This window comes from Thalassophryne amazonica, chromosome 21 (assembly GCF_902500255.1).
Source record: "Thalassophryne amazonica chromosome 21, fThaAma1.1, whole genome shotgun sequence".
NCBI lineage: Eukaryota > Metazoa > Chordata > Actinopteri > Batrachoidiformes > Batrachoididae > Thalassophryne > Thalassophryne amazonica.
This window is the reverse complement of record NC_047123.1, coordinates 5,799,762-5,827,528: the sequence shown is the minus strand read 5'-3', so window position 1 is coordinate 5,827,528 and position 27,767 is coordinate 5,799,762. Positions and strand designations below refer to the sequence as shown.

The 27,767-nt window shown below is 42.1% G+C and overlaps 1 protein-coding gene across 1 annotated transcript in view; it reads right to left on the bottom strand.

Moving 5' to 3' along the window:
- The window catches only part of afdna (afadin, adherens junction formation factor a), a 180,922-nt gene that overhangs the window by 21,884 nt on the left and 131,271 nt on the right, over positions 1–27,767 (bottom strand). Inside the window, 11 exon segments of the mRNA XM_034162102.1 lie at positions 3,399–3,599; positions 5,863–5,981; positions 7,709–7,782; positions 7,877–7,942; positions 15,580–15,660; positions 19,040–19,146; positions 19,403–19,601; positions 20,687–20,830; positions 22,666–22,931; positions 23,007–23,101; positions 23,350–23,495. Of these exon segments, the coding sequence (XP_034017993.1) occupies positions 3,399–3,599; positions 5,863–5,981; positions 7,709–7,782; positions 7,877–7,942; positions 15,580–15,660; positions 19,040–19,146; positions 19,403–19,601; positions 20,687–20,830; positions 22,666–22,931; positions 23,007–23,101; positions 23,350–23,495 (1,498 nt within the window).

The window sequence follows — 27,767 nt, the reverse complement described above, 5'->3', positions numbered from 1 at the left end:
TGTTTTGAGAAATGTGAAGTTAGCGACACCAGCAACCATAGTCAATTGTCTTCCGGGGGCCAGAGCAGGCGACACTGAAGGAAATTTGAAACTGCTGGCTAAGGCTAAGCGTAAATTTGGTAAGATTGTAATTCACGTCGGCAGTAATGACAATCAATCGGACCGGGAGTGACATGTTTAGCCGCATGTTCTCCCTGAATTGCTGGCTGTCTGAGTGGTGTCCAAAAAATGAGGTGGGCTTCATAGATAATTGGCAAAGCTTCTGGGGAAAACCTGGTCTTGTTAGGAGACACGGCATCCATCCCACTTTGGATGGAGCAGCTCTCATTTCTAGAAATCTGGCCAATTTTATTAAATCCTCCAAACCGTGACTATCCAGGGTTGGGACCAGGAAGCAGAGTTGTAGTCTTACACACCTCTCTGCAGCTTCTCTCCCCCTGCCATCCCCTCATTACCCCATCCCCGTAGAGATGGTGCCTGCTCCCAGACCACCAATAACCAGCAAAAATCTAAGCATAAAAATTCAAAAAGAAAAAATAATATAGCACCTTCAACTGCACCACAGACTAACAGTTAAATGTGGTCTATTAAACATTAGATCTCTCTCTTCTAAGTCCCTGTTAGTAAATGATATAATAATTGATCAACATATTGATTTATTCTGCCTTACAGAAACCTGGTTACAGCAGGATGAATATGTTAGTTTAAATGAGTCAACACCCCCGAGTCACACTAACTGCCAGAACGCTCGTAGCACGGGCCGAGGCGGAGGATTAGCAGCAATCTTCCACTCCAGCTTATTAATTAATCAAAAACCCAGACAGAGCTTTAATTCATTTGAAAGCCTGACTCAGTCTTGTCCATCCAAATTGGAAGTCCCAAAAAACAGTTTTATTTGTTGTTATCTATCGTCCTCCTGGTCATTACTGTGAGTTTCTCTGTGAATTTTCGGACCTTTTGTGACATCTTACTACTCATCACTAATTGAAGAAAATAAGAACAACCCCAGGTTTCTTTTCAGCACTGTAGCCAGGCTGACAAAGAGTCAGAGCTCTATGGAGCCGAGTATTCCTTTAACTTTAACTAGTAATGACTTCATGACTTTCTTTGCTAATAAAATTTTAACTATTAGAGAAAAAATTACTCAACCATCCCAAAGACATATCGTTCTCTTTGGCTGCTTTCAGTGATGCCGGTATTTGGTTAGACTCTTTCTCTCCGATTGTTCTGTCTGAGTTATTTTCATTAGTTACTTCCTCCAAACCATCAACATGTCTATTAGACCCGATTCCTACCAGGCTGCTCAAGGAAGCCCTACCATTAATTAATGCTTCGATCTTAAATATGATCAATCTATCTTTATTAGTTGGCTATGTACCACAGGCTTTTAAGGTGGCAGTAATTAAACCATTACTTAAAAAGCCATCACTTGACCCAGCTATCTTAGCTAATTATAGGCCAATCTCCAACCTTCCTTTTCTCTCAAAAATTCTTGAAAGGGTAGCTGATCATCTGCAGAGGAATGGTCTATTTGAAGAGTTTCAGTCAGGGTTTAGAATTCATCATAGTACAGAAACAGCATTAGTGAAGGTTACAAATGATCTTATGGCCTCAGACAGTGGACTCATCTCTGTGCTTGTTCTGTTAGACCTCAGTGCTGCTTTTGATACTGTTGACCATAAAATTTTATTACAGAGATTAGAGCATGCCGTAGGCCGTAGGTATTAAAGGCACTGCGCTGCGGTGGTTTGAATCATATTTATCTAATAGATTACAATTTGTTCATGTAAATGGGGAATCTTCTTCACAGACTAAGGTTAATTATGGAGTTCCACAAGGTTCTGTGCTAGGACCAATTTTATTCACTTTATACATGCTTCCCTTAGGCAGTATTATTAGACAGCATTGCTTAAATTTTCAATGTTACGCAGATGATACCCAGCTTTATCTATCCATGAAGCCAGAGGACACACACCAATTAGCTAAACTGCAGGAATGTCTTACAGACATAAAGACATGGATGACCTCTAATTTCCTGCTTTTAAACTCATAAAACTGAAGTTATTGTACTTGGCCCCACAAATCTTAGAAACATGGTGTCTAACCAGATCCTTACTCTGGATGGCATTACCCTGACCTCTAGTAATACTGTGAGAAATCTTGGAGTCATTTTTGATCAGGATATGTCATTCAATGCGCATATTAAACAAATATGTAGGACTGCTTTTTTGCATTTGCGCAATATCTCTAAAATTAGAAAGGTCTTGTCTCAGAGTGATGCTGAAAAACTAATTCATGCATTTATTTCCTCTAGGCTGGACTATTGTAATTCATTATTATCAGGTTGTCCTAAAAGTTCCCTGAAAAGCCTTCAGTTAATTCAAAATGCTGCAGCTAGAGTACTGACAGGGACTAGAAGGAGAGAGCATATCTCACCCATATTGGCCTCTCTTCATTGGCTTCCTGTTAGTTCTAGAATAGAATTTAAATTCTTCTTCTTACTTATAAGGTTTTGAATAATCAGGTCCCATCTTATCTTAGGGACCTCATAGTACCATATCACCCCAATAGAGCGCTTCGCTCTCAGACTGCAGGCTTACTTGTAGTTCCTAGGGTTTGTAAGAGTAGAATGGGAGGCAGAGCCTTCAGCTTTCAGGCTCCTCTCCTGTGGAACAAGCTCCCAATTCAGATCAGGGAGACAGACACCCTCTCTACTTTTAAGATTAGGCTTAAAACATTCCTTTTTGCTAAAGCTTATAGTTAGGGCTGGATCAGGTGACCCTGAACCATCCCTTAGTTATGCTGCTATAGACTTAGACTGCTGGGGGGTTCCCATGATGCACTGAGTGTTTCTTTCTCTTTTTGCTCTGTATGCACCACTCTGCATTTAATCATTAGTGATTGATCTCTGCTCCCCTCCACAGCATGTCTTTTTCCTGGTTCTCTCCCTCAGCCCCAACCAGTCCCAGCAGAAGACTGCCCCTCCCTGAGCCTGGTTCTGCTGGAGGTTTCTTCCTGTTAAAAGGGAGTTTTTCCTTCCCACTGTCGCCAAGTGCTTGCTCACAGGGGGTCGTTTTGACCGTTGGGGTTTTTCCGTAATTACTGTATGGCTTTGCCTTACAATATAAAGCGCCTTGGGGCAACTGTTTGTTGTGATGTGGCGCTATATAAATAAAATTGATTTGATTTTGATTTGATTCCTAACCTAATGGACATACAGTAGCCCCTGTGAGTACAGGGCGGGAGCTGGGACATATGATCAAAGCGGACTGTGTGCAACCATTCAATATGTTTAAAGTCATGACAGAACATGAAGACACTGGCAACACTGCATGTGGAGCAGATTGCCCCGACTACACGCACAGTTACATTACATTCTGGCAGGAAGTGGGACTTACTGGCGACGTTGGGGCTGGAGCGGTGGTCAGCTCGGTTCTTCAGGAGACGGTCTTCACTGCTCATCTTCTTGGATTCGGGGTAAGAATCCCAGCTGGACTGCGGACTCTCCGGGGAGCCGTTCTGCACAGAACTGTTATAAAGCTCAAAGCCTTCGCTCTTTGGTCGCATCTTTCCGTTCTTCTCCCGGCCTCGGTCCGACGCTGGACACAAAGTAAAGAAGGAGAGCGATTTAGGAACCTTTGAAATGCACCCCTTCCAAACACAAACTCATTCCATGCGCATTCAGATTTAAAAACACACTTTGATCACAGCCACAGAAGTCTTCTTGCGCAGTCATTCAGTTTTGGAGAACCGTCTACTCCAGACAGATTTACCACACTGTTAGTATTTCTTTAAAGTACAAAATGATTGTGCTGCAGAAGAAAATCCTTTTTTTTTATGACAAATGGCAATAAAATCAAAAGGGACAACACTTTTAATGACTGATGTAAACAAAGTCAAAGACACGTTCAGTGATGATGTTTCATCCTCTACAACAGCAAAATGTGTCACCTGTAGATAAATAAATGGACCCCATTCCTTTAGTGATCCAAGTGCTTTGACTCCTGACACACAGACGTCATGCACGCTGCTTGACTGCACACTCAGAGCTTTCGAAGAATCCTGCACTCTTATTGTGAAGTGCTGCCACACCCTGAGAGGTGGAAAAAAGGTCGCGTGCACGCTGATGCCTCCAGACGCTTGCGTGAGCCGCTGCCCCCTCCACTGTCTGCAGTGAAACACACTGTGGTCGGGGTGATTTAGGAGGGGCGCCCCTTCAGTGTCACAGTGGACCACAGGCCAGCAAGGCCACAAGACTTCCTTAATGAACCAAAGGCCACATTCCAGCAGACAAAGACCATTACACAGCCAGTAAACACCATGACGTGTCTCCATGTGTGTGTGGACACACATTTTTGGCTCGTCTCACACTCACAGACACACACACAGACAAACTCTGGCCACAAACGCTCATTTAGTCTCCATGCTGGACTTTTACAGCTTCAGAGACAAGGACATATTGTGTGCATGGCTCTGCTTCTTTTCCTTCAACTGCAACTCCAAATTAACAGTGGAACCAGCAACAGACAAAACCCTCCCACTTTGGAAAATCACTTTAAAAACTAAAAGTTTAGAGCAGGCATTACAACTTCACCCGGACCCATGAATATCTGCTCGAGATGACTGTTACCCATAATTAGAGATTTATACGGCAGAACTCTGCAGCATGTTCTGCTGCAGGATACGGAACATTTAAATGGGTCAGCATAGGTTTCAGCCACTTTTCCACCACAGCGTCCTCTAAGCACAGCCAGTGGACATGATGTCTTATGCAGCAAAGACAGCAGGCTACAGGGATCCCGCGCTTCAATTGGCAGGTGTTCATTATCCTCCAAATTGTGCAAATATGGAGGGTTGGAGACGGAGGTGAGTGTAGGCAGGCGGCGCCTCCTCCCAGCTAAACGGAATGAACTTCCAGTAACGCTGAAGACCAACACAGTGAGAGGAATTTAAATCTGTGCTGGGTTTAAATCTCATTTTATGCCTCTAAATGATGTGTTTTTTTCTGAGGCATGTTAATTTACCTTTGTTTCCTGAGTGGTGCTGAATAAATAAACTTGAAATTGATGCCGTAATGTGATCAACACAGCAACAGCTTGTTATTTTTGCTGATTACTCACAGCTGTGGCTCTAACACACACACACACACACACACACACAGGCTGCAAAAAAGAAGCAAAAACACAACCTCAGCGCTGCGTAAATGTAGAGGAAGTAAACACCAGTCCATCACAGCTGACGTCCAAAGCCATCTACAGCTGTGTGGACTGAGACTTAAACCCGGGTCCCACTGGCCGACCTGCTCTCTCTGTGTGAATGCACAGTTTAGAATTTACACAGCAGCCGTGGAGTAGAGGTGGGCGGATCGATCCTAATATCAATGCCAACGCTGGTATTGATACTGAACGATCCTCTTGTAAAAAGATCGATATTCAAGCTTTTTTGTTGTTGCGCCGTCACGTGGTTGAGCGGCGCCAGCCAACAGCCATGCAGGTAGGCTCAGAATGGCCCGCTCACTCAGCGCTCTCCTTGAGTCAGCCCTCTACCTCAGAAGATTTAGTTTTAAGTTGTGTTGAGTGATATTTTTTTTAAACAAAAATGTTGATTGTGATAAAGTTTTGTTGTCACGTACAATGTTTGGCGAAATTCTATCCTCTATCTTTTGGATGAAGCTTAAATATGAAGAAGTATTGTATCGGTATTGGTATCGATATCGGCGATACTGGGCCTGTATTTACTTGGTATCAGATCAATACCAAAATTCCCAGTATCACCCACCTCTACCGAGGAGTATGAAGTAAATCACCAACAAACAGGACGTCCTCTCATGTGCGACTCTCGAGCGGGTGCATGGGCTCTCACCTCTCTGCATCATGGGGCTCGGCTGGTTCAGAAGGGTAGCTAGTCCATGATAAATGGCTCCCTGCTTCGCCACCTCCAGCGTCACCACGGATCCCGTCCGCGTCATCAGCTCTGCTGCCCTGAACACAGACACAACAAACAGTTACAGTAATGACATTTTACTCGCAGCAGCCAGTGGAGGGCTGCTTAAGGATGGTTAGAGTAGAAACCTCCTGACACCTTTAAAGACTCCCAGCTGACCGATGATTATATCACTGCTGCTTGTTCATACCAGGGTGATGTGGACCGAACTACACCCACTTGCTACCAACAAGCACAGGTCAGAGTTGGAGTTCTGTGACGCAGGTTCGGTTTGATATTGTTAAATGCTGTTCCTCTATAGGCTGGAACACCATAAGCATTAACATGGAATTTCAGGCCTATATAACAGCCATTCCCAAACTTAAAACTACATTTCACTAACCTGAAAACATTCAGTTTCTCCTGAAATCCAAGCATTATAATGTTGGTTTATTTTTAAACATCTTGTAAAATTACAGCTCATTTTAATGAAGAGAACATATTTATCTGGAGGGAATTCTATAGTGACTATTTTCTTTTCTTTTTAGTGGCGTCTGCAGGAGGGTGTGCATGTGCGCATGCATGAGCGTTTGAAACAAAACAGACATGACCATGATTGGATGTGTGATGCTGACATTTGTGAAATGTCTTGTCAATCACTCCAGAGGTGTTACCAGGTAAAAAAACAAAACAAAAAACAGCATTTTTCATTTTGAAAGTGTTTATCTCTTGTTAGCTTTAATATAATAAATGAGAAACATGTTAGAATTGCACAGAAACGCCGCAGTTTGAGCGTTTTCCACCATGTTGGATTAGGAGCCAGAGAGAAACAAGCCTGCGACGTCACTGTACCTCTCTACTCTGATTGGTTGCCACCATGTCCTTCCCATAATGCTTTGTGAAAGTCTGAGGAAGCCCCCACATGGCCTATGACATAGTTCAAGGCCATCTGTTCTTTCGAAATTTTTCCCTTCAGGGTAACTTTTACATGTTTTGTAAACACAATTTTTTTCATATTGTTAATTTCATATTATTAATCCCCTATTTTATGTATAATTATTTTTATGATTTAAATCTTATAAAGCTCAGCGACTCTATACTTTTAAGGATGCCGTTTTCATACTTTGAAATTTGAAAATATTCTGTAACCCAACCAAACCTTTAATCCCAATTTTGATCAACAGGTAAAACTCAGATGAAGTATTTTTTTTATATGTATCTTATGTTAAACCAGGTCAGATAAATTAATAACACAGAATTTAAATCCCGTAACTTTGTTCTATTATTTTTCATTACTTATTTTAATGACTGAAACTATAACAATATTGGAAATGAAAGAATACATAAATGAATTTTTAATGATCTTACATGGGCCAACAGAGTGCCACACCCCACACTTTGGGAATCACTGTTGGTTAAGGAGGAATAATGTGAGGAGAGTGTGAAACCTTTACTGATATATCCAAAGCACACTTTTTTTTTGTTTTGTTTGTTTTTTTTTAAATCAAGACAGAATTTAAGACTCGCTATAAATCACCTTTTTTGTAAGGAAAAGATGAGAAAAAAAGCATTCCATGGAGGAATTTCAGATGGAATTTTAAGTTAAGAACCTCCAGCTGTCTCAACTGTGGGTTTGTGCTTCTGCGGCATCCAAAATCAACATTATAATCTAGGCTGTAAATGTGACACAGCTGCAGCTCTTGAGTCCACAGCACCCAAAATAAAACCGAAGACTTCAGGAGCGGGTCAACTTTAAAATGAAATTTTCCAAATAAAGACACGTTACCTCTCCTGTGACAGGCCGACCAAACTGCGACCGTCCACACTTAGCAGCTGGTCACCTGCTGCAAGCCGCCCATCCTGAATGCAGACAAACACGCCACAAAATGAGCAGCTGTGCACGCGGTTGGAGTTTAACAGGTGCAGTAATGTTGCCGTTTGCGTACACACTCACCATATCAGCCGCTCCGCCTTTGACCACAGACTTAATGTAGATGCCGAGTTTCTCCTGACCTGCACCCTGCAGGAAACATGGAGAGTAAACCTTCATTCCATGCAATCAAGAGATCCAAAGACCTCCTGTCTTGCAGACAGTGAAAGCCCCCAGATATTTCTCAGGTTCAAGAACCCAAGAATTATCTGGGGGTTTTCACCATCTGCAATGAAATAGAAGTCATAAACTGAAGTATTGTGAGATTGTAGAGGATAAAAAGTCAAATCAAACAGCAATCAGGCTTTGCAGAGTTTATTATTTTTCTCATCACTGCTGCAGTCCGGAATTCCAAGTTTTCTTCAAACCACATTTTATCGCTGTGTTTGCAGAGACAGAATAAAACACATGAAAAAGAAGGAACGAATGTGCTGCAGCGCCAGGATACGCACAAACACGGTGGCCCGAGCAAGTGTGCATGGCTTCCTCTGAAGTGGTTTAAAGTGCTGGCATGTCATCAGATGTACTGTGCACTTTCTGTACCATCTTGACACACTTATCCGCAGAACTTTAGACGGAATATTTCAGCGGCATGTGAAGAGGTTTTGCTTCGCTTGTCCAATGATGAATTATATCCCCGCGTTTAAAGTCGACACAAATGGCGTGAGGCTGCGATGATGCGTCAACAGAAGAGGTTTCAGACTATACAAGCTCAGACAGAAATGTTAAAACGGAAATGAAAAAATTGCAGGAAGGCGGCAGTCAGCTAAAAGCCCCTTTCACACCGGGCCTGCACAGAGTTGCATATGCTGCATATCTAATATGCAGGAATGTCTGCGTCAGTTGTGCGCAGTGAGGGGGGGGGCTGCCTGGACACGCAGATGGAGTTGATACATTAGTTACAGGAGTTAATGGACTTTTTTTTTTTTTTTAACTGATTTCTCTTTTGGTTTATTGTTTTCCTGTGCTGCGCTGCAGGTGTGCGTTCTGATTTCTCTTCTAGTTTATCATTCCTCCTGTTACCGCGGGGGTGCAGCTGGTGATGGCGTGCATGTGATCCGTCTACGAGTGGATGTGGAGATGTCCTCTGTGAGGAGTTATCCTGGATGTGGAATGTCCTCTCGCTGGCGATCGGTCTGTGAGCAGGAGTTAATGGACTTTATTTAACACAATCGTGAGAGAACTTGAGGAGATGGAAGCGCAGAGGAGCTGCAGCCAGGCTGTAATGAGCAAGTTTTTCTTTTAATTGTTCACGTGTATTCTTTGAGCGGTATAGTTTTACTGCATTGTGTTAAGGTACAAAAAGTTCAACAACAATCCTGCGTGATTTATAGCTCGGCAACAAGGGAGCACAGCAGGAATCATAAATTGGCATTGGGTAGCGTGGTATTGTGTGAGTGTGGCATCCAGTCACATTATGTGCCGTAACGTTGCCTTTAATTGTGTGAGAACTACTTCCTTTCTGAATCCAGTGCACTACACAGACAATCCGCGAAAAAATTAAACATGTTAAATTTTTGCATCCATTTTGTGCCACCCTTTGCGTCCTTCCGCGTATTGTGGCGTTAGGCTGCATAAACTCACTGTCGTCATGACGCCACATGATGCAACTCTATGTTGGCCCGGTGTGAAAGGGGCTTAAAAGCTGTTCCCTGCAGCCGGCTGAGAGCTGTTCACTGTCAGCGTAACGTCTGTTTATTCACACATTCGCATACAGAACAAAGTCATTAAGAGTCGCAGCGTCTATAAACTCCTGCTGTGGATTAAAAAGATCCCAAAAGTCTCCAGAACTGGCATCATGACCATGAGTGTGCACAGCAAATGCACATGCACGCAATGCCAGGTTAACTACTCAACGTCATTTTATTAATGGTTTCATGAGCTGGGCTGCAGAGGAACGATCAGCATTCACTACTCGTTTTTTAACAAGGCTAGAAAATCTGATTTGTTTTATTTCTGACTGACTTGTGTGTTTTGTATACTATTAAAATGTAGACAATTATGCCATCTGATTGGTCGATCTGATGCATTCAGACTCTTCTCAGAGATTAAAACATGTCTCTTTCAGCTCCCCTAATAGTCAATGTTTGAAACAGTCGATGTAATTGTTTTGTTTAAAAGAAATCCAATCTTTTATTCTAATTTGCTGAAAAATAAATACATGGGTATCAAGAAGGCCCTGCAGTTTTACACTAAATAAACTCAAAACACATTCTTCATTTCTTCTAAAATAACATTGTGAGGTAACATGTTCTTGCATTTTATGATTATTGAAATGAACATTGCTGGTGATACTATTAAACCACTACAGGGACGATTCAGGACATTAAACCACATTAGAACAACAAAGATCTGGAAACAGTTTATTTAGGCATCATATGACCAATATCCTGCGTTCCACCAGGCCTGAGGGTGTGAAACACTCAAACTCCATCACTCATAAACGTTTGGAGTGTTTTAGCACAGACACACTGACATCAGTGCACGTGCATAGAAAGTTATTTAGGAAAACTGTTGATGGAATCCATGTCAAAGCAGAAGCCGTTTCACAGGTCATAAAGTTTAAAAGTTGCCTCCTGAGAACCTTTGAGGCTCCGTTTGTTTCTATAAAACTTTCTGAAGGAAGCATAATGTGTATTTGATGACTGGAGCCAGAACGGACAAATGTTCTCTTCCACACGCCGTGGAAACGGCTCATGCAGGAAAGTAAATGTTGTGTTTGTGTGGAACATCCTCCCATTGTCCCAGCCCCCTCGGGGTGGGGGTGGGGGGTTCTCTCATACCATTGTTCCACTTTAGTTCCATTTTTTCCAAACCAACAAACACGATGACTTCAAACACAGTGTACAAACAAACGGGACAAACTCAGCTTCTGGAGTCGAGAACTTTCCAAAACCAACCAACTCCGGTGATGGAGCTTTTCCTAATATTCCGTTAACAAAGGTGGTGCTATGAGTGGAAACAAGTGTCCCACATTTGTCAAGGTCACAAAGGTGACAGAGTGCTCACACGTCAACTCGTCTAAAACTTTGGTCCAGAATGCACGAGTGTCAAAAATGAAAGTAATACCTGGAACATTTGTTTTGGCAAAGTTCTAACTGTGACCTACTTTTAACGAGGTCAAAGGGGTCACAAGGATCATACAGCACTAATGTGCAACCACAAAGACAAAGTTGAGAACAAAGTTGGGTGAAAGGAAAGTTAGCCAACAGCAGTGACTCTGAATACAATGGCCGTCAGGAAACGGATCACAAGAAAATGACTGAACTTGAAGTTCAGGTTCAACTAAAACACCAGAGCTGAAGTCAGACGTGAACATTGTTCTGCAAACATCATCTCCAAAGTCAACTCACACACGAGCATTAGACCCTGGGCCAGAAGAGGGTCCCCTGAAAGTGGATTATTTTTGATAATTTTGAATTCATTTTGATTTTTTTTCCTGATAATTGTCTTTGACAATGAACAAATAAATTATAAACAAACATGGATTGCATCCCAATATTTTCAATGCTAACATCTAAAAGGACCCACTTCTGGCCCACAGCCTATATGACATACAAAAAAAAACAATGCACTGAAGAAACAGAGATTAAGAGTTAAACTTTAGAGTCCAGATGTTCAGGAGACAACGTGTGGATCTGTGGGGAAGCCAAGGTGGAGCCATTCGTGGACATGCTGTTAAAACTTCACCTGCTGTTTACTGGAGGATTTCAAACTGCAAATTTAATGACCTGACAAGACCCCGGAGACAGAAACTCCTCAAACCCACCGCAAAGACCCCACAGCTCTGAATCACGTACAGTTCAAAGCTCAGACTAATGAAGAAAGAAAAGATTAGATGCAAACATCTTTCATTCAGACACTGAAGAAAAAAAAAAGCACAGATTCAAAGGCAGTAATTGAAGTTGTGGTTTCGACGGCAGCGTCGGGCTCAGCTGCTGTAGACGTAAAACAAGTCGAAGTGGCAGCAAAACAAAGAGCAAACAAAAGGTTCTGAGTCTGAGAGACTTCAAAGTTAAACTGTTTCAGAATCCATCACAGATCTTTTATTTGCATCTGTGAAAATTTCCATTTTTTCCTGGATTTGAAGATATAATTTTTTCTTTCTAAGTGGATGAACTTTGAAGTTCTAGAGTAAATCTTGACCATTCATATGTGTTGGAATCTCCCTGACTGACTGATGGATCTGACCACAGAGGTTTGACATCAACGTGACCACAGATACGTGTTTTTCCTCCTGCATTTTTTTTTTTTTTGAAACAGCCACACATGCGGACAAGATTAATAATAGATTTTTTTCACACAATGCAAAAAATTCCTAAAATTTAGTTTCATGTAAACTGTGTGACTGCTTCTGACAACAATTCCAGAAAGCCACACTGCTGATCCACATTGACTTTTTGTTGAAACTGTGGTTTCATGTTGGTGCAAATATTTGATTGGGCTGATAAACACAAAGGTCACGGTGAGGTCGGAGTCCAACTCATCGTCCAGAGTGTGGACGTGAAGCTCAGGGTGCCTCTGGAGATTATCTGTGAGACTCCTCTGGACCACGTGGGGGAAAACAGAGAGCGACATCGAGCTCCAGTTTAACACAAAACACTTCAACCTATCTGTGAACTTTGTTCTTAGAAAAATTAAAGCTACAAACTGCAGCAACTCCCTGAGCTTCAACTGCACTCAAACATTTAACAATGTCACAAATATGAACGATTTGAAAAGTGTACAATTGAGTTTACTATAAAGGCGTAACATGGACGTGCAGACGCCACACGGTAGGTAAACCACGATCCCTGAACGAGGTCTGACCTTTAATTAAAGGATGATATCAACCCCACACACAGAGTTTATCACATCTGGAACACAGGATGAAATGTGTGTTTTTTTTTTTTTTTTATCAGCTGGATCTTGGATCTTGTGTGCGTCTTTTAATCATTAGCTGGCCGGCCCTGAGAGCAAACACAGACATGTGAGGGACACGAAGGTCCACACACGGGTGAAACATGCCATCAGTTCAGAGGGACTTTCTGTCACTCAGCGATTATGAGCAACAGACAGCAGCTACTGCGTGTGACACAGAATACACAATAAGGACACACAATACCATTTGACTGAGGAATCTGGACCATCAAGAAATGACTGAGTACACACACACCCACACACACACACACCTTCCCCATCAAAAAAACAAAACAAAACAAACAAACAAAAAAAAAAAACAGACATTTCAAACGGATCTCTTCTACAGACCACGGAGGAGTTGTAATGAGTACCTGGTCTCTCCGGCCCACAACCGAGAACCACATCCTGCAACAGCTGGTCCAGACCGGCTCCGAGCACCACGTCCAGAAACGCACATAAACCTGTCACTCCGGAGAGCGCGTCAACCTGCCAGCGTGCACCAACACGTCCACAAGCACACATTTAACGCTGGCGGCGGCTAATCCATTCATCTGACGGTCTGACTTCAAAACCAGTGCTTACAGGCGGAAACGTGTGCCAAATAAGCAGCGGAAATTCCTGCATGTGGCGCCAAAAGTACTGAAAAGTGATGGATTTTTTTTTTTTTTAAGTATTAAAAAAAGAAAGACTGGCAGGACAAAAATAAGTCTGTAAAATTCAGTGTAGAAGATGAAGTAAAACTGCCAATAAGTTTCTTGATTTGTCCCGTCTTAATTCCCAGTGAATCCAGGTGCTGATCCAGAGTGGACGCTCTGGTTTGGACGCCGGCTGGATAGACTGAGGCGGCGTGCAGTTACAGCTCCACCCGCTAACCCCCCCCCCCCCCCCCCCCCCCCCGACAGTTATATAACAGAGCGAAGCTCAGCCGCTTCAAGCAGCCGTCTCTCTCTCTCTCTCCCTCTCTCTACCTGCCTTTCTCGTCCCTTCAACGTACACATTTCTCTGCCTGTTCTCAGACACAAAGATTTGAAAGCAAACAAAAAGGCAGATTTCCTCGGCACGTTCTTCCTTTTACACACACACACACACCCACACACCCTCAGCAGGAAAGTGACAGAGATCTTGTGTTTTACCCGGCAAACAGACACGAAGACGTACGGCTCATTTTATCAGCAAACCGCTAAAAAACAGAAGAGATGTGCTTTCTATCATATAATGAGATTAATTTACAACTTTTCTTGAAAAAAAAAAAAGAAAAAAAAAAGAAAAAAGACATGAAATTTCTGCCACAGTTTCCCAAAAGACAGACTGAAGACCGAGGCAGAGATTCCATCTGTTTCCATTTTTTTCCACTCCTCCATCGAGTTGTGTAACGTCTGATATACAACAAATAAAAGTTGCGATCTGCACAGTTCCTCCAAATACAGCCACAGAAGCCTGTAACTCCTTGAGAGAAATCACGGAGTTTTGGTGGCTTCCCTCGTTTGTCTCCTTCTTGCAGTCACTGGGTGCCCACAGCAGACAGATTTAACACAGTAATTCCACTTATTTCTAGGAGAGGATACAAAAGCTACTTCGAGGGAACCAAAGAGGTTACATGAGACACAAATTCTTATCTTAGAGTGATACAATTTTCATTATTTCACGAAAAATGTCTTTTTAGTCCACGCTTTGTCCATTTTTATTACTTCTGATAATGAAGGAACACTCATATGAGCTGAATGTTATGTTTATGATTTTTTTTTTTTTTTTACAGTTTTTGCCATTTCAAATTAACAAGATAAAGAATTTTGCACTTAACTGCCAGGTTAAAGCAACCAGAGCACAACCTATATATATATACACACATATATATATATATATATATATATATATATACACACACACATATATATATATACACACACATATATATATATTCTTGTGGATATAAAAAACTTTTATTAGACAAAATAAACAGGAAAAATGCTTTGATGGTTGCATTGCTTGCAAAGTTGTCAGCCATGGCTGGGACCACCATTGCCCCTTGGTCACATAAGCTACAAGAGACAGCAGAAAAGCTGCTGTTCATTTTCAGTCATAGTGGAGGTTTTAAAGTATTTAAAGGTTTTAAAGTTTTAAAGCAGTTTAAAGTGAGAAGTGGTCACTAGGCCGGCAGCTAGGTCAACCCAAAATAGAAAACACGGCCACTATCAATCCGAGTGAAGGTAGCGTGATGTACTATGGCTTGGTGGCCAAACAAAATAATCCAAGATGGAATACGCTCCCAAACAGATGAATTTCTGTATAAATTTAACATGTTTGAGAATTTTTCTCTTAGATTCTGTAAGAATTAGAGAGAAAGAAACACTTTTATATTTATCGGTAACTTCTTACTCCCTAATATCGTTATTTGTATCGGGGCTCCAATAATTAACGTTGGTCGGACTCTAAAAGCAACATTTGCAAGTAAACATTGTTTATTCTAAAGGGACCACATATTAATGTCAGTTTTGATTCAGGCAGAAAATCTCTTGAGACAGGTTCATATATAACACACGTCAGCGCTGGAGCCGCTTGAGCCTGTATGACAAAGTGCATCAAGAACTAAACCTCCTGGGACGTACGAGCACCACGTTGATTAGTTTATCTCGTGACGTGTTGTCTTATTTGTTCATCTTGTGAGCAGATTGGGATATTTCTTAAAAGATTTTTTAGAATTCCTGTACAACCTTTCACTGTGCTATTTGGAGAATTCCCTGGAAACAGTTTTCCCATTTCCTGAAAAAGTCCAAACTATCTAAGTATTGGTCAACAAACAAATGCTTTCAGGGAGTATTTCCTACCTTGGCGGCCACGATGCTCAGGCCCATGCCGTTGTGCTTCTTAAGGGTTACCGTGACAACCTCCGGCTCTTTCCTCATTGGCTGAAAATACATGGACAGGAAAGGAAGGATTATTTTTGAGTGGAAATTAAACCTCTGGAGTGTGTCAGTTACAGCTTTGGGAAAACTCTGTGACTGTTCTGTTGTTTGTCGTCCGTCTGCCTTGAAGTTTGGTGAGGAAAACAAGACTGGTGTGAAAGAGGGAGGGATGAAAAAAGGGCGGGAGGGAAGGAATGAAGGAGGGATAAGGGGAATGGGGAAGACCACAGAGGAACCTGTGGTCACTGGAATAAAGTCAAGAATGAAAACCACATCATGGATGCCCACACTAAAACACCAGCGCTCAGAGTGGGGCTGGGTGACTGGGTGGAGAGATGGAGAGCGAGCGAGCGAGCGAGCGAGGTTTCCCACACCACCAACAAAACGCTCTGACAAATAAACATGTTTCAGGCTGGCTGGTACGGAGCGTTTGCGAGCTCTTAACTGAACGTGTGAAATCATGTCGCTATGACAGCAGACGGCACGAAGCAAATCAGAATAAACAAAACCACCACAGAAGAAGAGCAAGAATAACTGACGTGGCACTCTTTACAGTGCGGACCTACATCACTGAATGAAACGCTCAGCCTGACAGCTATGATGTCATAATGAGGCGCCTTCCCTGCCCTTTTTCTCCCACTCTGACATCTTGCATTTAATGGTTGTATGTCAGTTTTTGAGTCATCTAAATGAGAACCCCCCCCCCCCAAAAAAGAGACAAGCAAAAACATTCATCTAGACAGGTGAAAATTAAGAACAATTACTGCTTAAATGATTTAGTAAAGCTATGCAACTCTATTTGTTTCCATAATCTCTTGAGTCAAAATATGAAGTTAATCCCTCTTTTTTTATAATGTATAACTTAACTCCAGGTTTTGTGTTGTGGTTATGTGAAAAACATTATATGAGGTTTTACAATTTGAGCAACATCGGGTTTCACCAAGAGCCTCTAATGAGACCATCCACCCCCCCACCCGACGGAGCAGAGGACTGATTATTGTAATTTATGACCCCCAAAATTACAGGCAGGGGGATTCTCAGTGCACGAGGGTGCATTAGTTTCTTTTATCATGTGCCAGCTGTGTGTGTGTGTGTCAGTCACTTTGTTGTGTCCATAATAAAGAATTCATCTGCATTTCACTGAATTTGAAATGAACATCTTAAATGACTGTATCCTGGAAGTTTAAATTTAAGCAGGCTTCGGTTTCAAAATCTGTTGGAGATTAACGGTGGGAGGTTTTTGTCTAAACATTTATTGGAAAAATGAACAAAATCAGTTCTGAAAAAGATCTCACACCACACTCAAGAAAAACTTTGCCAATAAACACGACTCACTAACAACTAAATTTTAATCAGTCTTTTACTGATCACATGGACACGAGCCCTGAGGAGGACCACTGGTACCCGCACTGATCCCTGGATTCCCCAGAGTGAAGGAGATGAGAGTCTAAGACTCCCAATGGATGGGAAGCCAGTCCATTAGAGGTTACTTCACCAAGCAAGGCCAGTACCTGTTCCCAGCTGGGTGGACTGAGACAATGTAGATGAAGCGTCTTGTCCAAGGACACAGCTGAGGAGCAAGACAACACCCGCTGTTAATCAGGGTGTGTGTGTGTGTGTGTGTGTGTGTGTGAGAGAGAGACAGATGGACACCTGCATTATGTTAAGACTACAGTCAGGAAACACACCGGAGACAAACAGAAACACACAGGAAGTGGCTGTGCGCTGAACAGAGGTCTATCATTTACTGCGCCGCACAAGCTAACCTCTGCCGCGCTCTCAGTGTTGATTAGGGGTGTGTGTGTGTGGGTGTGTGTGTGTGTGGTCTCATCGTTGTAGGTGGTGATTACAGCGGCTTTAGAAGAGGCAATTTACGTTTCATAACAACCTTCTCACAAACACACACACACAAACAACTTCTGTACTAAATCAAAACAACTTCCAGGTTTTAACATTTCTATAAACAGTGCGATCGTGTCCGCTGTACAGCCAAAATGTCTTCAGCTTACTGTGTCTTCTGTCCATATTGTACATTTTTTGTAATTACGTTGGAATGCCTTTAGACCTCTGATTTTTTTTTTTTAAGTAGCACAGTTGTTTCAACAGTCCTCCTTAAATTTCCATTTAAGTTGCAGAAGTTTAATTACAGCAGCTGAACTGAGAGAAGTTTCAAAGTCAACAGGTTACTAAATTATCAAAAACCACAATTAACTCTGCTTTCAGCAAGATGCCAAGAAGATCCTGATTTTTGTTATCTGATCAATGCTTCTTTTTTTTTTTTTTTAAATAAAATCAGAGTCGTGTCATATATGTCATCATGCTGACATACATTTGGACACAGACTGAAAATATTTTAATCGTTCTTTTAAAAGTATGTATACTAATAATGTTGCAAATAGCATATTTCTGCACAACACACAACATCCATTAAAGTTACAGCGCAGCAATTTAAACATATCTTGTAGCAAAGCATGTAAAAAATAAAATCATATAATTTCCTCACGGTTCCTACCATATGACAAACTATTACTACAAAAATGAATGAAACAGGTGCAGCAAAAATCTTGCGCGGCTCCCTGTTTGCTGCATTTCAAACTGAATTCTTCAGGTTGAAACATTTTGTCCTCTCCTCCACAGGACAACGTGGGACATTTTTACTTATTCATAGGGGTGAAAAAAAAGGAACTTGGCCGATACATTATTTGACCAGTAGATGTCAGTAGTCTCTAATGAGCTGTTAAATGAGGCTTCAAATAATGAACAAAGAGTGAAAAGTAATTTTTATTCTTCGGTGCACTAGTAGAATTACCACCTTCGGCCAGCTGAGGGCCCAGGGTCGTGCATCAGCCCAGCCCCTTTTTTTTTTGAAGAGAGTTGGTTAAACACCCACCCGAAATTGTTTTTTTATTCAAGTTATTAAACTATTAAATAAAAAGTAATTCATTCTGCACCCCCCCTCCCCGAAAAAAAATTAGCTTTTTGTAAAAATACTTCCATGATACCCTCCGATTCAGCATAGCAAAAAAAAAACCTGCTCTCTAATTTTAAGTAAAATGTCAATAAAATAAATAAAATGATTTAGGTTTATTTAGGTGTCATATAAAACAAAATTAATGCTTGCAATGGAAAGAATATATGCATGAGTTGAAAGATGGAACTTTGAACGCATGCATATATTCTCTTCACTGCACTCAAACATTTATTATTTGGCCTGTAACTGATGTACAAAGTAAAAAACCCACCATAAGCCACATTTATACAGTAATATACATGAATAATAAAGTTTGATGTGAGCGACATTTGCTCATCCTATGTCGCCTCTTAGTTTGTTTAAACAAACAGAACAAAGCTTTTCCTGGAATGAATGAATTGAAAAATGTACCATTTCAGAGTTCTCAGCTGAAGAAAAGTGACTGTCACAGTCAGCTGTATCAAAGTGGACAGTCCAGGTTCCAGGAGAACGGGGATGGGGTATTAACCGACAGAAACCTGCAGAAAAAAAAAAACATACATTTCATGAGTCATCGAACAGAAAAAAACACTGAACAGGATGACAAATTCACCCTGACATCTCTTTTATTCTTAATGGAAAAACCATCAAGTTTCGCTCTTTCACAAAACACTTTACAACCCCACTGAGCAGAAAACGTTACTCCGTATAAATATTTAACATTTTCAAATTACAACTACATACATACATACTACTGGTCAGTTTAGCAGGTGATTACTAACGGAGGACCTTCACCTCTTTGCAGCAGTGGTTCCAGGAAGTCCTGTAGGCCATTGGGGATGCTGCGCACAACATCACAGGAGTAACCGTCCTCAGGAAGAAGGAAAGGGAGCTGGAGATCCGGATCCTCCTCCAGCTGAACTTCTCTGCCATCACTTCTTGCCAGCTCATCTGCTGTGTTTTCTGCTACTGCCACCACATGGTCTATCAGCTCCTTTACACACACACACACACACACACACACACACACACACACACACACACACACACACACACACACACACACACACACACACACACACACACACACACACACACACACACACACGTCAGAATACTATGCAGTTCTAAAAAATAATCTCAGCATTTGCTGCACACCCTACACTGAATGGAACAGTTTATTTCATACTCCATGTCTCATCAGCCGTTAATAAATATTACATCAAATGTTAAGGTACCTCCCGATAAAGGAGTGTTTAAAAAAAGTACACTTATAAAGACACTTTTCCCAACTTCTGCCAAGTGGTGGGCCTGAGGAGCTTGACGATGAGGCACCAAATGCAGCCAGGTTGAAGCTGCTTGAAGGCACTTCGATAGAGACCTAAAGGGTGTTCACCACCACAGAGGACATCGTGACTGAAGAGGTCCACCCTGTCACCAGACAATGCAGACATCCTCTTTTTAAAAAAAAAAAAATTTAAGTTATGAACCAGGTCTGCTTTCTTTTCTTGTTTTTTTTTATTACTTTTTATTATTTTGGACAGATTCAGCATGACAGTTCATATTATAATGTAATCTAACAATTAAGTTTTCTTTTTGTTTTTTCTATTTTGTACATTTTAACATAAATGTTAAAATTTATTTAGTTTATTCAGGACCACTGGCAAAACAGCTTTGACTTCACTGTTCTTTAAGTTCTTTAATAAATGAAAACCAAAGTTAAATCTGTCTCCTGGTTTTCTTGTTGACATGGACAATTATCTTCTTCAAGACTAAAACTTGTCATTTTTGGGGTCCGTTGAAACCCTAGTCAGGGGCATAATACTTTATTTTGCACAAATTACTAAAAGAAGGCGTGCTAGTCACACATTTTCACAAAATTTGTCACAAATGTTAGATCAGACTTGACACTAGACACAGGGTGGAGTCAGAACAATCTGTTACGTTTTCAACACTTGTGATGTAAAGTGTGTCACTAATGACCAGATGTTTGCTAAACTGGGATGGAAGGGGCCCTTAAAGTTTCATTTTTGGACCACTGATGGTCAGTTTGTGTTGGTTGGTTTGTGTGTATCGTACAGGCGGTATGTAAGGCTCGTCTGGAGCACAGTGGTAGTTGGTCATGAGGGCGTGAAGCTGCAGTGAGTTGAGTTTGAAGCAGGTGTTGTGGATGTTCTGCACGTCCTGCGTGGAGTATTTGTCCATAGTCAGCAAGGTCGTGGCCTGGAGATCAGACAAATAAAGTGTTACGGGGTCTTTGTTCAAGACAACACCAACTCAATTAGAAAATGTGAATACGAGGTCTGTCCATAAAGTATCGTACCTTTTTATTTTTTATTTTTAAACTATATGGATTTGATTCATATGTTTTCACGTCAGACAAGCTTGAACTGTTGTGCGCATGCGTGAGTTTTTCCACGCCTGTCGGTGATGTCATTCGCCTGTGAGCACGCCTTGTGGAAGGAGTGGTCCCGCCCCGTCGTTGGATTTTCATTGTCTGGAAATGGTGGAATGATTTGGGTTTTTTTTCCATCAGAATTTTTTCAGAAGCTCTTAGAGACTGGCACCTGGAAACTATTCAAAAAATGTATCTGGCTTTCGGTGAAAATTTTACGGGCTTCACAGAGAATAAGGTCTGTTAGTACAGCTTTAAGGACCCCTTTAAGGACGCTCAGCGCGCCGCGCTCCGAGCTGCGACGACACGGCACAAGCCGCCGGACCATTTCTGAGCTGGTGGCTCTGTGGATACAAGACCGTCGTGTGCACTTTCTCTGGTTATCACAAGAGCTGGACATCAGCCATTTTCCGGCAGATTTCACTTTTAACAAGAGATTTGGTCATGGAAAGCCGCGCGGAGGCTTCGCGCGTCACGACCGATTCGCTTTGGAAGCGAGACAAAGAACACCTCCGTTTCGGCGTGTCAGAGGACAAGTTTGGACATGTCCAGCTCTCCACAATTTCACTGATACTTACTGGACTGGTAAGCACTGAAAGCCGAGATAGCCATGTCCAAACTTGTCCTCGGTCGTGACGCGCGAAGCCTCTGTGCGGCTTTCCATGACAAAATCTCTTGTTAAAAGTGAAACCTGCCAGAAAATGGCTGATGTCCAGCTCTTGTGATAACCAGAGAAAGTGCACACGACGGTCTCGTATCCACACAGCCATCAGCTCAGAAATGGTACGGTGGCTTGTGCCGTGTCGTCGCAGCTCGGAGCACGGCGCACCGACCATCCTTAAAGGGGTCCTTAAAGCTGTACTAACAGACCTTATTCTCTGTGAAGCTCGTAAAATTTTCACCGAAAGCCAGATAAATTTTTCGAAGTCTCCAGGTGCCAGTCTCTAACAGCTTCTGAAAAAATTCTGATGGAAAAACCCCAAATCATTCCGCCATTTCCAGACAATGAAAATCCGACGACGGGGCGGGACCACTCCTTCCACAAGGCGTGCTCACAGGCGAATGACGTCACCGACAGGCGTGGAAAAACTCACGCATGCGCACAAGGGTTCAAGCTTGTCTGACGTGAAAACATATGAATCAAATCCATATAGTTAAAAAAAAAAATAAAAAAGGTACGATACTTTATGGACAGACCTCGTATATTTAATTTAAAGCAATGTCAATATGAAGGAAAACTGGCACAGGATTGATTACTGTGACTTGATTGTGTACAGCTTCATCTGTATATACATCACACTACAGAAGCAAGAGGGATGATCTGTGATAGAAGCATACTGGCGAGTTGTGAGGGAGTGAAGCAAACAAACAGGTGTGGGTGGGGGGAAAGGGTTAGGAATGAACTTATTAAAGAGGCAGCACAGGTAGGACAGATTGAGACAGTCAGAGAGGCAACATTGAGCTGATGTGACCAGGTACAGAGGAGGGATGGAAGGTACAGAGGGAGAAGGATGCTGAGGATGGAGCCACATGGTGTATGGATCTCGTGAAGGAGGACCTGCAGGTGGTTGGTATGACAGAAGAAGCAGCAAGGGACAGGGCGAGATGGAGATAGATGACCTGCTGTGGTATTGCCTCATATCTCATGCTCTTCTTCTCCTACCTGCACAATGCGACTCAGGTGGCAGTCAGCAGCCAGTTCCAGGCCTTGTTTCTCAGCCCAGGCTTCAATGTGGCTCAGCTGCTGCCGCAGAATAGCCCCCCAGTAGTGACAACAAAGCCCAGACTCCCTGTCTGTCACCAGTTTATTGAACAGCCACATGTTGATGAAGTGGAAGAGCTGTGAAAACAGCTGGATGGTCAGCGCGGCGTTGACTCGACACCGCCGTAACAGTGACATTGCCCCCGTCAGCGTGTGCAGGACATCCTCTGTAAAGCAACGAGAGAACAACCTCAGGCTTTACAGATTTGGCTTTCTTACACCAACCTGAATCTATTGTTTACCTATCTTTGGTCTCTGTGGATTATGCTCCTCTGGATCATCCAAGAAGGCAGGCATGTAGTTGTTCATATCAGCTTGGAGACAGTGGACAAGGTACCTGCACCAACAGGCAGAACTTGTTCAAGAAAAACACTGATCCACTCGCCAAACTTCTACTGATGCTCACGAGCCTAAAACAGAACTTCTTTCTGATTTAATTTTGTGTTAAAATACAGGGTGTATTTTAGCTCTCAGCATAAACTTTGTTGTAACTAGCCTGAAAACGATTTGCTGACATTTTAAGCTATCATGTCACAGTACGAGTTTCCTGTCTGGAATTGAATCCACAACCACACACAGACTGACTTGAAGGCCATCTGGACGAGATGGGCGAGGATGTCCTGGGCGTCCAGTGTGATGCGACACAGGTCTCGGTCCTGCTTAATGAAGTTGAGCAGTTCTGAAGCATTAGCCATCCAGAATGCCAGCGCACCCGCAATGTTCTTCTGCTTCTAAAATGCACCGAGCACAACACAAAACACAGCATTAAAGCAGCACAGGACTCTGGTAAGACTGAAAAGTAAAACCAGAGAAGGACAGGGGTCTGTTTGTTTGAGTGGCAGCCAGAAGGAGTAGTTGTTACTTCAGGGATAGACTTATGCCCCGCCCAACACACCCTCTCAACCACTGCAGTGCCAGAGGACAAAAGGTTGTCACAGTCAGACTCGCCAACTCTCTTAATCTTGTCACAAGTCTTGCACAAAGTCAAAATTTCAAGCGTTATGACCAAGATTAAGAAAGTTGCAGTAGGTGACTATGGGTGTCAACATTAGTAACCGCCCCTTTGTCTCCCAGACAACTTCCTTTACCAGGTCACCAGGAACTAGCTGCTCCCACTAACAAGTTGGTTGTGCAGATTTAGTACACAGGAATGTTGGTTACACACTGTTTCCTCTTCACTCTGCTTTTTGGTGAGGTGATGAACCTTAAGCAGCTCTCACCTGGTTGAGCTCTCTACAGAGTCCTCCTGCATGGTTCCTAAATACCTCGGGAAGTGGGGAGGCTTGGTGTGCCATGTGACACATCTCAGCAGTAGTCTGTCTAGGTCGCTTAAACTCATACCTAGAACCTCCGGACACACCGGCCTGACTCCTGCTTGGCTTGCGAGTGCACAGCGAGTTGTTGGAGGGCAGTTACGCCGAGGTGCACCGGGTCTGGCCTGAGCTGAGCCCACTCCAGGCCATGGCAGGGCAGAGTCAAACCGAGCTCAGGGGTGAGGGAGTTGGGCTTTCTGCAAGTTTTGCTGCGTGGCGCAACTGATTGGAAGGACTTGCCGCCAAACGCGGCCAGGTGAGAGTTGCTTAGGGAAAATGCAGGCATGTGCCAAGTTGCAACTCGGCCGTTACAGCACCAAAGGCTGCTGGATGTCGAAGTAACAGCCTTTAATCCATAATCTCACATTGTAAGGCAGGTATAACATTTGCACCATACACAACAATTTGGGCACTGAGAAAGATTTTAAGATGCCCATCACAACATATTAGAATCAAAGGTCAATAATGTGTCTGAGCTTCAACAGCAGATTACACTTTTTAAACGTATTTATAAAAAGTTAAATAATGTCAGAATCACCTCCATCTTACATTGCACGAGGTGCGATACTTCAATCGTCACTACTGTTCTCTTTTTTCTGTTTAAAGTGTCATGAATAGTAATGTTATATTACATCCACTAAATGTACATCTATCTGAATGTATTTTAGAGCTGACTTTCCTTATTTGGACCCATTTACAAATAGTTAATTTTGCTTCTTGTGAAGAGCAAAGTTGCTTCTTTAAGGTTTGTTTTTAAAGGCACAGTCACTCATTTCTCTCATGAAACACCAATAAAGTTAGCAAACTTAGAACAGTTAAATTTAGAATAACACAAGAAGAAAAACTATGTCATATTAAAGCTACAGTGCCTTTCAGTTTTCTTTACGGCTTTACAAAAAGTATTTTCTTCAGTGCCACTATTAATTCTGTTCCTGAGTAATGAAATAAAGGATTCACAATTTCATATCACTACTATGATCAAAATTTGCCTTTTCTGGAAATAATTTAGGATTTCAACACACACTGGTGAGCGACAAGAAGCCGTAACACACTTTTCAACGGTATTGCGCTAGTGTTAGTGTCACAGAGCTGAAGAAACTCTGTAAACTTTCAAATGTGACAAAGTGCTAAACAAAAGAAAAACAGTGATAGTTAATAACAAGTAATAATAATAAATTTCACTTTGCTTCATGACATTATTTGTAGAGCCCAAATGATAGATTTTTTGGGGGGGGCCCGATACCAATTAAAAATTTTACAATACTGATATATTTGCTTATATGTGCATAAAACATGGAAATAATTCCTAACAATTCATTATCAACCCCTTCTAACAAAGAAACGTAATTGAGGCTTGATGTTTTACAGTTTAATCATGAACTTTATTGTAAATAACTTTAAATATAACCATCAACCTGCCAACATGCATCATGCTGCCTTCACTTGGGTTGGCCGTGTTGCATTAATCAGCATTTGCATCACAAACTTGTCAGTTTTGGTCCACCAAGCTAACAGAATGGCAAACACTCCGTCTCATCACTCAAACACCTGCTCGCTCTGACTGAAAATGAATGGCGGCTGGTCCTTTTGCCTCAGTCTCTTGTAGCTAATGTGACCAAGAGGTGATGGGGTCCCAGCCATGCTCGACAGCATGAGTCTTCTGCTGGGCAAATTATGCAATGACATCATTTTTTGCTGCATTGTTTATTTGGTAAAACAAAAGTTTTCCTACCAGCAAAAATAACACCAAAACTGGCCATCATCAACAGTCCACTGATATATCGGTCAGGCTCTAATTATTAGTAATTGTTTTGTGTTATCAAGACAGCTGTTAAACCCTGAAATCAGCTTAGAGAGGAACAGAGCTCAGTGATTAGTTTGGTCCCCTCAGAACCAATCATCTATCCCCGTAATGAAAAGTACAACATAATTTAAACTGAGAAAATCCCTTCAGTCAGAACAGCCAGAGGATGAGAAACACAGCAAAGTGCATCCAAAGTGAAAGATGACAATAAAACATTAAAAACATTTAACACACAGACAGCTGGTTGGGAACATTAAGTCCACTTCTGAACAGACAAGTGAAGCAAAGGAAGTGGTCAAAAGGACACGAGTTGTCTCTCATTCGCACTGTTGAGTAGGAGAAGCAGGAAGTGATGTCATACAATGACTGGCAAAATTAAAGATGGAGAAGCGAAGGAAAAGAGTGGCTGCTTTGGTCAGATTTTTTTCTTTTAAATACCAGGCTGCTCCACAAAGCTGAATGGAATTAGTTGGGTTGGCGTTGCTGTTGTTGCTTAGTTTTCCAGCTGTGGAAGGATGCATTATTATGGCTTTACTTCATATGTTGGTTAGAGCGGAGAAAAAGAAGCAGCAGCAATGAAGGGCTGGTTGAAAAACAGAGAGAGAGAGGTGGAAAAAGAGAACTAAAGCAAGACAAAAAAAAAAAAAAATCTATGAGAGGCAGAGACTAAAGGACAGGTACTGAGAGAGAGAGACGCTGGAGATGAGGGTGGGTGACATGGTGGTTGTCATCAATCAGGACAATGCCATCTGATTAGCCGTCCAAGGAACACTGAAGACACTGACATCTAGAACGATTCCACAACACAGAACTACCAGTCCAGAAGTGCACTGGTTCATAGTGTGTTTCCATTTAAAATGCTGTTTTCAATCCAGGCTGAATATTAGACATTTATTTCCACTCATGTAGCCATCTATAGGCCAGTTTTAACTCCTCACATCTGTATCACCTCTGGATGGTGCGGACAAAAAATCATGGGCAATCAACAATAACCTGTAACGTAAGACTGGGCGTCTTTGGTACTTGGTCTTTTCAGATGATGATTGGGTACCGTTGGAATGACTAACGCAGACACAGACGATGAGGAGGATCACGTGCACTGTGAGAGAGAGCCTCAGCGACAACATTTTGACCATGTGGTGCATTTCTCTGTGCATGATCCAGCACACAGGCGCCTCAGTGTTGAGGACCCCAGTGGCTGCAGAATGCCAAGAACACGCCCACGTTTCTCCTGGCTGTGACAGACGGGCCGGTCATCATTTTCTTTTAACATGCTATGCTACGCTAACAGCGCAGCAAGTGCTTCCAGTTTAGCACGAATCATCCCATGAAATGATCTAATGCTTGTGTTTGTACCATCAATACTTTGACCAGTAGTTTATTTTATGTCCATTCTGATTTGTCTATCAGATGGAATTAAATATGTTAAACTTTTGGTTCACAGTCAGTTGTACAGGATTTCCTCCATTAAAACCATGGAATGTAGAGTTTCGTTAAAAAAATTATTTTCATTTTATTTATTTATTTTTGCTTAATGATCAGCTTCCTTCTTTGCAGTAGGTTTTTTTTTTTTATTTGTTTAGTTTTTTTTGGTGGAGTCTCAGTATTAACTAAACAGCCCACAGATTGAGTAACAGAGACAATAATGCTGATAATGTGATATCACTGCATATCACCCACCCCTGTAGAAAAGTGAGCCACAGAAAGAGAGCGAGAGGCGAGCCTTTAGCAGCTGTATCATGGTGTACTATTTTGCTATCCTACCTGATCCCCTTCAGGAATCTCCTGGATGGAAGGAGGAGGAGGAGAAAGAAGAAGAGGAGGAGGAGGAGGAAGAGGAGCACACATTCACAAGACAGAAAGAAAACACGTCAACAGCTACACTA